The 15,903-nt window shown below is 40.9% G+C and overlaps 1 protein-coding gene across 1 annotated transcript in view; it reads left to right on the top strand.

The window, feature by feature from the left end:
* Window positions 1–1,051: 1,051 nt before the first annotated feature.
* ADAM17 (ADAM metallopeptidase domain 17) overlaps window positions 1,052–15,903 on the top strand; it is a 42,990-nt gene continuing 28,138 nt past the window's right edge. Inside the window, exons 1-4 of the mRNA XM_033124652.1 lie at window positions 1,052–1,359; window positions 10,518–10,650; window positions 13,297–13,427; window positions 14,873–14,961. Coding sequence (XP_032980543.1) covers window positions 1,263–1,359; window positions 10,518–10,650; window positions 13,297–13,427; window positions 14,873–14,961 — 450 coding nt within the window. The 5' untranslated portion in view covers window positions 1,052–1,262. The remainder of the gene's footprint in view (window positions 1,360–10,517; window positions 10,651–13,296; window positions 13,428–14,872; window positions 14,962–15,903) is intronic.

Here is a 15,903-nt window from a genome sequence, read left to right on the forward strand (position 1 = left end):
TGAACCATAGTTTGGTTCTTTTATTAGGAACTAGCCTTGACACTTGACCAGGCAGGACTATTATTTTATTCCTAACAATTTACTGTCCCACTCACTCTTAAGTGGAAAATGTGTTATGTCCTACTTGCATAAATTTTAGTTGAACCAAAATAGTAATACACATCCGACGATATTAGTATTATTCAGTACCATAAACACTCAACTACACAGAGCTAAAATTATTGAAAAGGTTGCAAAACAAAACATAAGCTGCCTTGGGAAATTTGCATACTAAGCTAAAGGGACCATGCGGAGAGTTGAATTTTAAAGTTAGCTGGAAGACTTCCAGCTAGAGTCTTCCAGCTAACTTTAAAATTCACACAGATGAGGAGTTAGGTCTAGGATTCTAGTTTCTGGAAATGCTTGCAGACCCTCAACCTACAGCGGGGCCAACGAGAAAATCTGCATTAAGAACTGCAGTTTCCGTTTATTTCCCTCCATAAAGTCTTTTCGTTACTGTGGACGAAGGCCTGTCGCTGGGGGTCAGACGCTGAGCGCGGAAAGCGAAGCTGGACACCTCACTTGGGTCTGGACGCTCGTTTCTCAGGGGTCAGGCGCAGCGCCTCTGCCTCCCGGGAGCCCGGCCTTCGTCCTCGGCACTTCGTTTTTGAGTCATTACCCCCAACACAGTTGGCCAGGCGCCCCTCTTCGTTTGCCCTGAACCCCACGGCGGTTTCTAAAGCTCGTTTAGTAAAATGGGTAACAGGGATCCTAACCAGATGGGGCACCAAGACGAGGGAGAAGGCGAGACGCGCCTTCGAGGGCCTGCTCGCGAGCCCCCGCCTCCCTCGATGCGGTCACCCGGGGACAGAGGCGGAACCAGGCTGGGTCAAGCCAGGACGTCGCGGGCAGCCTCCAGGCGGGCGCCTGCCGAACCGCGCCCGGACGAAAGGGGGCAGGCGGAGGGGTGACAAGAGGGCGGGGCGCCCGCGCGGGGCGGGACGAGCGAGGGCCTCCCGCCATGCCGCGCGGCGCTCGGATTCCGGCTGTGGGCGGTGCGGGGGTCGGCGGCGGCCGGAAGTGGGCTGGCCGGCCTCTGGAAATGCTGCCTGCACTTCCGGGGCCTCGACCCGGGCTTAATCTTCCGGTAGGCGGCGCGGGTGGAGAAAGATTTGAGGGGCCGGGCCGGACGGATCCCCTCCTCTCCCAATGTGAGCAGTGTCCCGAACCTCCGTCAGGCGAAGGCTGTCCAGAGAGGTGGAGCCGGTGGCCGGGCCGGGAACATGAGGCAGTGTCTTCTCTTCCTGACCAGCTTGGTTCCTTTCGTGCTGGCGCCGCGACCTCCGGACGAGCCGGGCTTCGGCTCCCCCCAGCGACTCGGTAAAGACCCGAGAGAGTGGGCATAGGCCGGCGCCGCGCGTCTGGAGGGCGCTGCGTTAGGGGAAGAGCCGGGGAGCAGCATCAGGTGTTTGGGGGCGGGGTATTGGACGACTGTGGCGCGTCCCAAAGTTTTCAGTGTATGAAGGGGGTGTGGCACTGGGAGTTGAGCGAAAGAATGGAGACGGACTTGTCTCCGAAGGGGAAAGGGATACTGGAGGGGGCGTCTCATAGTAACTGAGGGCCTGGGAGGGATCTGCTCCATGGGTTTGTGTTTGGGGAGTGTGTTCGGGAAAGAGGTAAACGGGGGCTGCTGGCTCGTGTTTGAAGAGGGAGATGTGGTGGCCTACTGAAGATTCCTGCCAGGACTCGGGGAGGAGGATAGGTAGGGCCCAAAGCTCCACAGCTCTTTCTGGCCCTCTAAGGGGCGAGCTAGAATTCCTACTGTCGGAGGTACTCACGCAGTAATCTAGTTGGAGGCGGTGACTGGAAAACTCATCTTGGCAGTTGCGTTTTGTGAACATCGTAAGCATGCACTTAAAGTTATTTAAATTGTAATTTATTGGCGGTGCTTGGGATGGGCGATGGGAGTTTAAATCTGCCAAGCCAACTCTTGATGCTGTGAATGCCTGCCTTGCCACTTTAAACAAGAGTTATCGGGGATGACGATTTTGATCAGTTTTGAGCGTAGAAAGGCTCAAAATAGAAAGTAGAGGGTTCTTATCTAGATTTTCTAAAGAGATTGGATTTTAAGGATGGAGGTACATTAAGAGATTCGAAGTTTGGTGTAAGTTATTGTAAACTTACACTGTTAGGGTCTTATTTTTCAAAAGTTGACATATAAAGCAGTTTGATTAATTAGTAAAGTATGAAACATGTATTTTCTCAGTGTGCAAAGTTGTAGCCTTAATGAATTTTCATGGTTTTGTTGGTCTCCAAATTCCATCATGATTCAATATATAGTATTGTGCAGATTGAGACACCAGTTTTATGACTAATTAAAATTTTTTCAATATTTTACGTGACAATTCTTTTTTCTTATTTAATGGACAGAAATTATAATTGAGAGTGTTAAAGGTGCTGAGTGTTCTCACCTGAACAACTGCTTGGTGGTTACCTCAAATTCAAGTGGACTATAGGTGACTAGTTTAATGAAAGGCAAGGGAGCTTGTTAGTAAGTGCTGAGATGTGATAAGTCAGTACAAATTGAAGGAAAACTTTGGAACGGTCCGGATGGGGGGAGGGATAGGGTAAAGATCTGCTCCATAGGAATTAATGCTAATAAAACGAATAAACATGTATTTTGAGATATTAAAATTTTCGCCACTAACACAACTGTTTCACTTTTATTGTTCTATTCATAGGTGGGAAAATAAGTACCATGATTCCTAGGGATGCACATGCCGTGTTTCCCCGAAAATAAGACCGGGTCTTATATTAATTTTTGCTCCATTAGGGCTTATTTTCAGAGGATGCCTTATTTTTTTATGTGCAACATTTATTCAAATGCAGCCATTCGTCATCTTCTGGAATAGTGTCATAACGTATTAAAGGCATCCATCTGGCTGAGATCTTAACTGGGGCTTATTTTTGGGGTAGGTCTTATTTTCAGGAAAACACGGTAGGATAGAGGAAAACCTGATTTTCTAGATCAATTATCAGCAAATTCAGAGGTCATAAGGGTTTATTTTTGTTTCTGTTTTTTTATGACCATGTGTTTTTTATTTACAAAGTGCAGACCACCAGTGCCAGAAAAATGCATAGACTTACCTATTTATTCACCAGATGTTTGAAAAACACATACTGTGTTCACGTATTATGTGTGGCATTGGAAATACCAAGATCAGACAAAACCCATCTCAAAAACACTTTTGGCATAGTAGAATAGAGAGATATAAACAGACAATTCTAAAACAACCTGGAGGAGAGTAATAGAGCACAATTTGGCAGGTAGTATTATCACGAAGGGACACTGAACCTATCTGAAAAAGTTAGCCAAGGCTCCCTGAAGGAGGTGAGATTTGAGCTCAGACTTTAAGATGAGGTAGGTGAAGAGGAAAAAATAAGGATACTCCTGATGGGGACACTTAGAGACTGGTTAGAGTTGAAATGAACCTTAGAGATCGTGTCTAGCTTTTTTTAAAAAACATCAGGAAAAATGAATCTGAGAAGTGTGGTGAGTTGTGAGATTCACAGTTAGTGATAAATATGTCTTTTGGTTATTTTTTTCTTCTGAAGAGAATTGAGTTTGTGTGGTTTGATGGCTCAGGATGTAATTTGTTGCTTTTAACTTTCACTCTACCATTATTTAGATTGAATTGTCAAGACCAATAAATAATTTCATAGTTAAAAGAGCATGGTCAATTTATTACCCTAAAGTGTTACCATAACCACAGTTCCAAACATTGATTAGGGATTTGACTGCATTTTTCTGAAGGGTAAAAGTATATAATAGGACTCCATAGGTCACCCAAAATGATTTCAGTTGAACGGTTATGAATTGCGTAATTTAGGAAAGTTATGAGTCATGTGAGCTTTGTCATGATGATATCTTGTTGAAGTTGCAGCTGGGGTATGTAAGTCTCACTTTGATTTCAAAAGTGGTTTCCCTTTGTGTTGCTTTTAGTAAAAGAGGATGTAGTGGGTGGAAGGAAAAAAATATAGGTCACAGATGATGGATGAAAGCTTGTATCTGAAACATATGTTTAGAAATTCACCTTGAGGTTATTGGTGTGGGGATCCTCCAAATTGCAGTGCTCATTTCTCATTATTCACAGTTCCATTTCGCTCAGTATTTTGACATCTGGCTTCCTCTTTCGATGTTAATTTTGCTTATAGGCTGCATTCTTTTGAAACCCAAACACGTTAACAACCCTAACTGTTCCTGGGGAAGTATGAAAAAGAGTGATAGGGAAGGAGGGCCAGGAACAGGCTTCACCAGGTGAGGAAGTGAAATCCTTTTTCATACATTCCTTCCTGCAACCAAGGAGATGGGTATCTTCCACTCTCCCCCCTCACCCCCCTTTACCATGGGTTGTAGGCCCTGGCAAGTCTCATCAGCTGCCCTGGTTTCACTTACATTTGACTTTATTCTGATCATTGCTAAATATGTATCTGATGTAGACTTGTTCTCTGATGTTCCACATCATGTCATGTAACCAGCTGCCCAGGTGATGCTTCCACCTCAGTATTCATGAGCACTTCAAACATAACATGTTCAAAATTACTCACCATCTATTCGTTTGACTAGAAGAGTGATTATATGAGAGAAGGTTTAGGCCCGGAATAGGCAGAATTGCTGGGAATTGTGGGAATGGTCTCATTGCCTAACCTGAATTTGTATCCATTTCGGCTGTAGAGCCTTATGGACCAATCCAGGTTTCTTCAGTGGTTTCCTTGGGCTGTGTTGACTTTCATTTGGGCTCAATTTCCATGTGGCTGGTCTTGCTGGAGCATCGTGGCCCAGGTTAAGTCCCAGCCCTGGTGAAGAGATCTTGAGAGGGAATTATCTGAGGCAGCTCATCCTCCATCCTCCCTATCAGGTATAAAGCCATAAAATTAAATTTTCAGTGCCCAGGCCCTGGGGTCCTAGCAGAGTCCACTGCCCTCCTTTTCTCATCCCTGAGTCCCAAGGAGGGATCCACGCATGCCTAGGGCGTATTGCATAGTAAGCGGCCAGGCCACCCCCTGGTGCCGCATGTTTTGGGGAGTGCTGAAGAGCAGTCAGGTTCATGTTTTCTGCACAAGCAGAATAAGCACTTGACAGCAATCCTGGCTTTATCTTTTCCACTTCTGACACCAGAAGTAGGAGAATGACACTTACAGTGTCATTTTGGGGGAATGCTTTGTTCTCCATAAAGCAGAACAGTGGAGAGTGAGCAGGGGTCTGCATTACACTTGCAAGTTGTATTCCAGGAAACGCAATTTATTGCAAAAAGAAAAGAAATTAAGTAAAAAGTCCACAAATGTTACCAGATACTGCTCATACAACACTTCCTTGTTTAAAAGTCAGTTTTATCTTAAAAATGTTGACTCTGGCTTGATGAAAGAAATATGGGTATATTTTATGTCATTGCACCCAAATCAACGGCCATAAAAGCTTATCCCAGAGATGAAACAATTTAGGTATAAGAGAAGGGAGGAGTGGAAAGCTTACCAAGTCTTCTGCAGGCCACTCTACATTTACATCCAGAAAGCCAGTTTAGTGCAGGTCTGAAGGCCCAGCTTTCTCTTTATTCTTAGAGAACATATGGAAGGAACGAAGTATCAGCTGCTTTTCACCACTGACGTCAGTGGTGAAAGTCATACAAAAACAGATTTGCTCTCTCCCCACCTAAAATGACTGTATGACTTACCACTGACATGACTGCAAACATAAGACGAAGTGCAAGAGTCCTGTGTAAATGAACAGTGGAGTTGCAAACTGTACATGAGGAGCAAGATACAATCGGGAATCCAGCATTTAGCTGTCCTGGTATATCAACCCCTCCTCCAAAACTGCTTCTACTCATGTTTTTCATCTCTGAATGTGGTGCCACTATGTACCCAGGTACCCAAGCCAGACTCCTGGGGGTCTTTTCGTGGTCTCCGCCTGGATGGCTCAGCAGCTTACCAGCTGATTTCCCAGACTCCAGTCTGTTCCCCTCTAGCCTACTCTCCAATTTCTAACTTACAGCTGTTGCTCTTCTCCAAAGACCCAAATCCTTAATTTAGTTCCATGGCCCTTAGTGACCCGACCTCTGCCTGCCTCTTCAGCCTGACAGCTTTTCACATCCTCTGTGCCGTTCTGTACTCCTGCCTGAGTTGCCTTCCTTCTTTGAAGTATTATTATGTTTGTGTTGCGTGTGGGCCTCAGCATATGTTATGTCCTCTGTTTAGAACCTGCTTTCTTTCTCCTTCTCTTGGCTTCCTCCTCATCCTTCTGCTCTCAACTTCAGTGCTGTTGCCCTGGGAAATCATCGTTGGCTCACAGCAGGGGTCATGCTCCTGCTGTGTCCTTCCCAAACTTCCTCTTCCTTGGCACTTGACATACTTTATCATAATTTTGTGTGTGGTGGTCTTCTCACCAGTTACAATATCAAATATATTTCTCTTTCTCCCCATTATACCTCTAGTGCCTGGAAGGCAGGAGGTTTTCAATAAATATTCATTGAATAAATGAATAGGTGGGGTCTGGTGGAAGGGGAAAAACTAAGTGCAGAATGTGTGTATCAAAGGCAGGATGGAAGAGGAAAAGATACAAAAACAGTGAGGAAGGGTAGGGTCTCTGAGGGCAACTGGGTCTCTGAGGGCAAGTGAGGGAAACCGTAGCAAGTAGCAGAAAAGAGCAGGGGATATCTAAACGATGCAGTACTCTAGGCTGACCTTTTGAATTGTCTGTTGTTTTCTGATTTGTGTTTGTAACCAGCTGAAGGGAGAGTTGGTTGCCGGAGTAATTTGTAGATATCTAGGAAGGTGTTCTCATTCCAGGGAGTGCTGGGCAGCCGTTGCGGAGTTTTTAAAAAAGACAGTGTGACCACACACTGAGCTAAGAAAGATAGTTAAGTGGTTTATACTTAAGTATATTGAGAGATTTGGATATGGATAAAGAATAAAAACTCTTGGGAAGTGGGGGAAATACAAGTTTTGTTTAAAAAGATATAGAAAACAGACAACCAGTGGTTGGAATTTTGGAAGTGAAGTGCCATGAAATACTGAGTATCTGAAAGGTCACTTGCTGTTGAAGGGACAGTAGCAAGAGCAGGTCAATTTGTTGGGCAAGAGGAGTGTTCTTACCATGGTGTTTGCAATGGTTCCCCGACATCTCCTTATTAAAAGAGGATAAATTTTAATTGAAACATATTAAGTATTTTAAAGTGGGTTAGCAAAGGCTACATTTAAAAAGTGCTTGTTATAGAGAAAATATACCTAATAAAGATAACCAGTAATGTTACTGTCTTGCTCTTACTATTTTTTTCTAAGCCTATTTTTATTCATAGTTAAGCTCATGCAATTGAATAGTTTTTTAAAATCTACCTTTGTTCATTGAATTTTATAGCATAAGTATCTTCCTATGTTCTTAAAAATGTAACAGAATTTTTAAAAAAATTTTTTTAAAGATTTTATTGGGGAAGGGGAACAGGATTTTATTGGGGAACAGTGTGTCCTTCCAGGACTTTTTCCAAGTCAAGTTGTTGTCCTTTCAGTCTTAGTTGGGAGGGTGCAGATCAGCTCCAGGTCCAGTTGCTGTTGTTAGTTGCAGGGGGCGCAGCCCACCATCCCTTGCGGGACTCGAGGACTTGAACCGGCAACCTTATGGTGGAGAGCCCACTGACCCATGTGGGAATCGAACCGGCAGCCTTCGGAGTTAGGAGCATGGAGCTCTAACCGCCTGAGCCACTGGGCCGGCCCATGTAACATAATTTTAAATGATTGTAACGTTTTTGTCATTTAGAAGTACTAACTTATGTTTCCCAGTTATTTGTTTTAGGTTTTTGTTTATAAAAATAATGCAAGGCTGAACAGTCACCATCTTTGTTTGAAAATTTTTGTCTTTGAGCTATTTTCCTTCCTTTAGCCTAGTTCAGGGGTTCTCAAACTTGAATGTACATCAGCATCACTTGGAAGGCATGTTAAACACAGGTTGCCGGGCCCCACCCCAGGAATTTCTGGTTGAGTAGAATAGAGAGGTGGCCTGAAAATTGGCCTTTCTGGTAAGTTCCCGGGTGATGCTGACGCCGCTGGTGTGGGGAGCACTTTGAACGACTGGCCTATAATATTGACAATGAAACTACAGTATTGAAGTTGGTTCTCAGTCAGTAGAAGTGATGATTATGATCTTGAACGAAACTTGGGTTCATGTACCAACCTGTATCAGGAAGTGGAAGAGTGAAAGGGTTGTATCAGCATCTCAGCATTGAGAATTCGAGCAGTTTGTGAACGTAGGAGTGCTGGGTATTGTGATGAACAAAACAGAACTCCCTTTTGGCCATTTTACAGTCTGTACCTTTGTGAGATAAAACAAATATAACTCGGAAGTGCCAGGAGAAAGGGGTAAGTAAGCAAAGGGCTTCAGAAGCAGAGGGAGGCGAGGTCATGTTTGGTTGACATGTCAAAAGGAAGGAGACCAAGAAGCAGAAGGTCCAAGAAGAGCTGGGCCGTTTTTAAGGAGTTTCAAAAGTGTGACATCAATAAAGCTTAGGGTTTTCTGCCAACCAGATGCCAGTTCAAATCCCAGTTCCGTGCTACCTTAGCTTTGCGGTATTATTCTCCCTGAGTCTGTTTCCTCATCTGTAAATGGGGGTAGTACCTCAGGGGTGTTGTGGAGATAACATATAAACACCCAGCACGATGTCTTGTATCAAACACTCAGAAATTGTTGAGTGAATGGTAAGCTTCTGGAAGGTCTTTCATTGGTGCTGCTAAGCATTACAGTTAGCAAGGCCAAATCACCAACAACTCTTCAGAGGCATAAAAGTGATTCATGCCTTCTGAAACAGCTTTCCTCTGGATTAAATTTTAAAGGAAGTTTTAACAGAAAATGGATGGTACCCAGCAAGTGTGAAATTTGCTGCCACTTTGTTTAATCTTATCTTGAGTTAGATCCTTGAGTGGGTTTTGGTTAAATTTACCCCTTGCTGTCTTCAGATTTGCATGGTGAGGCATTTTTCTCCTTTGACCACTCTTTATAAACTGGCCCTTCCTGCTCCCTTTCTCTGTTATCCTGCTTTCACGTCCACAGCCCGGAGGACATATATTTTCTTGTGCATTGATTATCTCTCCCACACTAAAGTGCCTTTGTTCTATTTAATGCTCTATCTCAGTACCGAGACCAGTGCCTGGCACATAGCAGTGAATGAGTGAATTGATGAATGAACCAGTTGAGGAAATTTAGGGGAAGGAGAAGAGCATTGGGTCGATTCTTTCTTCTAAACATGGTTTTGTGAGCACATTTAACCTCCAGAGCAGTATGGTTGTATTTTAAGCTCCTGCCGCTATAGCTTGGGGACATTTTAAGTCCGTGGAATGATTTTGAATACCATTGCTTCTGCAGTGATATTTGTTGAGAAAAGAGGAAAGCATCAGCTCAAATATTTTTAGACAGTTTCTACAAAGACTTAAGTCACCAAAATTCTATTCCAAAAATTCTCTTGATTTTGGAAGGGGCAAGAGTTGCCGTTGATGAAAAGTGACTTATAGGGGTAGCATGTAATTTATAGTGTTTGCTTTTGCTGTACACCAAATAAAACCTTTTTGTGCTTGTTCTAACTTTGGGACAGTACGTCTTGGCTTTTCTTGGGTTCTAAGTCAGTCTGGTAAAATAATGTTGATTTTTTTCCCCAGGGTTAGTTTGGTCTTACGCTTCTGCTTCCCAGTGTTCAGTGGGTTGATACTCTGCTGTATCTGTTGAGTGCAGCAGTAATAGGAATATTACCACTTCTTTGCTCTTTAATTTGGAATATGTGATTTTTCTATAAAATATTTACCTTCCCAGTTTTGGCTTGCTCAGGCCATTAATACATTTGTTGCTCTTTCTTACTACACATCAGCTGGTAAGGAATTGATGTTGCCCAGAGTGGCAATGGGCAGGTCGAGTTGGCCGCCTGGATCTTAGGAGTTTTAAACATGCGAGCCAGAAATGCCTTTAATTTAGAAGATAGCTCATGCATAATGTGATACTCTTTGAGAAGAGTTTTAACAGAATTATCAGTAATATGAACCTGGACTCATGTTCAGATTTCCCTAATGGTCACAAGTATCTTTCCACAATTGGTTTGTTTGACCTGGGATTTGAAAAGGTTTACGCATTGCCTGCTTACTATATCGGTATCTTGATGTTTCCGCCCCTCCCTTCTGCCCCATGCCATTTATTTCCTAAAGAAATTGGGTTATTTGTTGTGCAGGAATTCTAACATTCTGGGTGTGGCTGATTGCTTCCTGAGGTGGTTATTTAATTTGGCAACATTTGACATTTATGTCTTAAAAACTAGAAGTTAGAATTTGATGAGATTCGGGTTCAACGTATGTTTTTTTGTTTTTTGGTAAGACTACTTCATAGGTCGTATGCTGGGCACCTCAGAATGCGTTACATTAGGAGGAGTTTGTTGTCTGACTCTCATTTTAGTAATATTACAATTGATTAGTAGGTTTAGGTGTTAATAACCTTCTTACCTTTATTTCAGAAAAACTTGATCTTTTGCTCTCGGACTACGATATCCTCTCTTTATCCAACATCCAACAGCACTCAGTAAGAAAAAGGGATCTCCAGGCTTCAACACATTTGGAGACACTACTAACTTTTTCAGCGTTGCAAAGGTAATTTGAATTATTCATAGAGAATGTTGGGGTAAGGGGGACTTGGTGAAACCATTCATTACTTGATGCTGATGGTAAATGAATAGATTTTCTGTCTTTACATAGTAGTGGAGGGCAAAGTAATTTAAACGAAGATCATAAAATTAAACTTGGATGTGACTATTAGTTGTTGAAAAAGCATGGAAATACCAAGAGATTGAATGATGAGGTAAAAAGTAATTTTATGGAGAAAAAAGAAACTGAAATTTGCCTAGAGGTTACATTTTCTCGCTTTTTTTTTTTTTTAAAGATTTTATTGGGGAAGGGGATCAGGACTTTATTGGGGAACATTGTGTACTTCCAGGCCTTTTTTTTTTTTCTTCCCGAGTCAAGTTGTTGTCCTTTCAATCCTAGTTGTGGAGGGTGCCATTTCAGCTTCAAGTTGTTGTCCTTTCAGTCTTAGTTGTGAAGGGCACAGCTCAGCTCCGGGTCCAGTTGCCATTGCTAGTTGCAGGGGGCGCAGCCCACCATCCCTTGCAGGACTCGAGGAATCGAATTGGCAACCTTGTGGTTGAGAGCCTTCTGGCCCATGTGGGAATCGAACCGGCAGCCTTTGGAGTTCGGAGCATGGAGCTCTAACCGCCTGAGCCACCGGGCTGGCCCTCTTTTTTTTTTTTTTTATAAAACAAGAAATACTATTATTTTAAAGTAATGAAAAAGTTAACAAATACTGTTTTGGTACATTTTTGATAATGTTATAATTTTTTTTAAAAGTTAGATATTTATTCCTCATATAAGTGAAATATCTCAAATTATTTGAAGAGGGCTAGAACTGATAAAGAAATGAAAGTGATATATACCCAGCTAAACAGACCATTAAAAATAGATATGAGGCACAAACCTTCAAGTTATAAAGTAAGTCCTGGGAATGTAATGTATAGCATGATGGCTAGAGTTAGTAATATTGTAGTGCTTATTTGGAAGTTGCTAAGAGAGTAGACCCTAAAAGTTCTCATCACAAGAAAAAAAAATTGTAACTGTATGATGACAGGTGTTAGACATATTGCGATGATCATTTTGTGGTATATACCAAAAAAAGTAGATAGTGAAGATAATGTTACTTTAGGTGGATTAGTACCAGTTTGTAATACTGTAAATCTTTAAACCAAAAGTCAGAAAGGTAAATGAAAATGCTAAGTCTATAAGTTCATGACTTGACGTAATTTTGGAAGGATAGAATAAAATATAAATTCTGAGTGACATATCATGTTGAAGGTTTCATAGTTCAGAGATGAAGATTGTAAACTCAAAAAACAGGAACTTTACCATTACTTGGTCCTTACTTTACAACAGAGCAGATTATTAGTGTAGAAAATTAAGAATACAATTTTAGTGATTTATTTTTTTTGGAAAGAACATTAAGTAAAAATAATGTTGAGACTCCTAGAGAGCTCTAAAACTAAATAAGGCATTTATAATAGGGATGCTTTTCTTTTCAAAGTTCTCAGCATAACTGATGGGGGAAAAGTCATATCATAACTGAATGTGTGGGAAGATATGTTTTGGGATAGCAGGCGAAAATGTTCCAAGGTTTTCTGAAATAGTGTTCTATTGTCTCTTTCCTTATGACCATAAAAAAACCACAAGCAAGCTAAAATTACCTTGTTATGCTCAAAAAGTTAAAAATATTTGTTACCATGGAGACAGTCTCAGTCTAGAGTCTTTCTGGCAGTTTAGACCTATGCAAACCCATGGGGAAGTAATATTTCATATTTTCAACACCGCAGCTGACAAAATTTGTTCCTGTGGCTGAGATGAAAAACATACCTTTCTTTATCTTTGGTGTTTATAGGCACTTTGAAAGGACTCTAAATAATAATTGAAAAGTTCTTGCTCACCATGCCCAGTTTTTATGTCAGGACTGAAACTTGTAGAAAACAAAAGAATATTAAGGCAACAGTGTGTATTTTAATGTCTGTGTTGTATTTGCCATATAGTTATTTTCCTCTTGGTCTTGTGGATTACTATTTTTCAAGATAAGTTCTTTTTCAAGATAAGGAGAAAAACATGAACACTTTTAAATAAAGAAAGGACATTTATGAACTTTGCACAGCAGTAAGACGAGCTTGATTGTTAGAGGCAGCCTTCTGAAGTAAACCAAGTTCAATTTTCAGTTTCGCCATTTGCTAGCTGTGTAACCTTGAGTATGTTGATTAATCTTGAAGCCCCAATTTTTATTGTGTGAAGTGGAAATAACATATACAGGACATCTAGCACTGAGTAGGTGTTCAATAAATGGTATCTACCAATACCAGTCTTTAATAAGTTTTTAAGACAAGCAGGACACCGACTTATGCTATCTAGATGTGTGTGTGTTTCCTTATTCTTCAGTTTCCAGAAAAGATGAATGCTCAAGCTCTTTGAATCTTTTTCCCCCCCAGTTCTAGTTTGTTTGGTCTGCCATATTCTTAACAGCTAAAGAAATTAGTCTCTGTCTTTACAGGAGATATATTGCTCTCAGTACCTAGTAAAACAGTAGTTGTAACTTGGATAGTATTTTATTAATGTTAACTTTTCTGTCACCTTTTTAAAGAGAGTTTACTTAAATGAAAATTAGGCTTCTATTTTATGTGTTTAGAGTAAAATATGGATGCTTTCTTTCTTTAGGCATTTTAAATTATACTTGACATCAAGTACTGAACGCTTTTCCCAGAATTTCAAAGTCGTGGTGGTAGATGGTAAAGATGAAAGCGAGTACAGCGTCAAGTGGCAGGACTTCTTCCGAGGACACGTGGTTGGTGAGTATGGAGCTTGTTTGTTTGCCTTTGTGTCTGGGGTGTTAGGTGTCAGAATCTAACTTGGTGTGTTCTTTTGGGGGTGTCGAAAGACGGGGTGTCGAAGAACTGCTATTCTTTGTTTTACTTGAGCTAAGTTTGGAAGCAGAAACACTCAAACAGAAGCATATGGGTATTATCCAGCATGTCATACTAGCTGGCTATTTTGATGATTACCATGAATTTCCTCTCAAGTGATGAGCATTTAACCTCTTGTCTCCAGAAAAGGATTGTAGGCTTCCCTTAGGAGATTTTAAACAGGGAAGCTAGGAAATAAAATAATTGACTTTATGATCCTGTTATATATTTAAGAAAATATATCAAGCAATTATGGTTTACTTCCAGAACTTTTTCTACAGTAAGAAAAAAATGGCATTAAAATCCTCAAATAGTATAGCTTAGGACCTGTATATTCCAAATCTTGCTTTCTGCCTTCTCTTAGTTCTTTCTTACCCAAAAGTAGGTAAAGTTATTCCAGAAGGAAATCTGCATGTTTGTTTGTTTTATTCTATAACACACTCTAGATCATTCTCATAAGAGGCTTGAGGGAAAGAGATAGGTTTCAAATGACTAGAGTGGATGCTATTCCTTAGGAGTGAGTAGGGTTTCCAGGCGGGAATTCCCGCCAGTTCTCAGGAATTCTATTTGCTTTCCCGTTCCTGAATCCCGAGAAAAGTTGGTCGGGAAATCGGGAAAATCGGCTCCTTGAACCCAGCAATACCCACAGTGGGAAATAAACATACTACTCACAGTGTATCTCTTAGATATTTTTCCTATTTATCGCTAGGGTTTCTGTGCGGGAATTCCTGCCCGTTCTCAGGAATTTTTTTCAGTTTTCCGTTCCTGAATCCTGAGAAAAGTTGGTCGGGAAATTGGGAAAATCGGCTCCTTGAACCCAGGTGGTTGGTAGTATCGGCCATCACTTTGTGGAAATGATTCATCGTGGAGAACAGAAAATAGTTTATACCTCGGGATTCAGGAACGGGAAAGTGAAAAAAATTCCTGAGAATGGGCAGGAATTCCCGTCTGGAAACCCTAGGAGGGAGACTATCTAGCTGCTTTCTGTGGCCTGTGTTTCATGGTGGTAGATTTCTGTGATCTCTAGTCATTCACTCTGATGAAGGGCTTGATTGATTTTTTTTTTTAAACTTTTATTTGTGTAAGTGTGTTTTTCCAGGACCCATCAGCTCCAAGTCAAGTAGTTGTTTCAATCTAGTTGTGGAGGGCGCAGCTCACAGTGGCCCTTGTGGGGATTGAACCGGCAACCTTGTTGTTAAGAGCACCGCGCTCTAATCAACTGAGCTAACCAGCCGTCCTCAAGGGCTTGATTGATTTTTAATGACAATAGTGCAGAGTTTATTTTTCGATATAAATATTTTTTAATAATGAAAAAATTTCTTTCTCTTCAGGTGAACCTGACTCTAGGGTTTTAGCCCACATAGGAGATGATGACATTACAATAAGGATCAATACAGATGGGGCAGAATATAATATAGAGGTAAATCTACATGTGATTTTTTTCCTTAGGAATATATATCTGATTATTTTTTCAAATTTCTGTTTTAAATTTTTGGAGTAACATTGGTTAATAACAAATTTCAGGCGTATAGCATTATGACAGCATTATGAATGACATCTGTATACTACCGTGTTTCAATAAGACCTAGCCAGACCATCAGCTCTAATGTGTTTTTTGGAGCAAAAATTAATATAAAACCCGGTGTTATATTAATTATATTAATTATATTATACCCGGTCTTAGATTAAAATAAGACCGGGTCTTATATTAATTTTTGCTCCAAAAGATGCCTTACAGCTGATGGTTTAGCTAGGTCTTATTTTCGGGGAAATACAGTAATTGTGTGCTCACCACCTGAAGTCTACTTTCCTGTCACCATGTGTTTGACCCCTGTTACCTTTTTTGTTTTCCCCTGATCCCCCTTCCCCACTAGTAACCACCATTCTGTTGTCTGTATGAGTTTGTTTTATTTGTTCATTTGTTGGTTTTGTTTTATATTACACATGAGTAAAATCATATGGTTCTTGTTCTTTTCTGACTTATTTTACTTATATATCTCTGATTTTTAAAGAGCTATTTCTCAATTGTTTTAAGAAGACAGAAGTCTGTAATTACACATACTTGTATTTAAAGTTGTTTTTTTTAACCAGGAAAGTAGATGATTTTTTTTTTTTAAGAAGACATTTTTTACAAATAGCTAAGAAGCTGTCAGAAGGTGCACCCTGTGTTTCTAAGTACCATAGTTGAGAAAAAGTCACATGTCGGGTGGATAATAGGAAGAGAAAACTTTCTTTCCCTCCTGACTCATTTTTTCCTTATTTCTTTAATAATCCTACTACAAGTGTAAACATTCTCAAGGTGAAGGCAGAGTCTTACTTCTTTTCTCTCCTAAATTCTCTGGAAATGCAAGATCCATAAAGG

Source organism: Rhinolophus ferrumequinum, chromosome 13 (assembly GCF_004115265.2).
Source record: "Rhinolophus ferrumequinum isolate MPI-CBG mRhiFer1 chromosome 13, mRhiFer1_v1.p, whole genome shotgun sequence".
Classification (NCBI taxonomy): Eukaryota; Metazoa; Chordata; class Mammalia; order Chiroptera; family Rhinolophidae; genus Rhinolophus; species Rhinolophus ferrumequinum.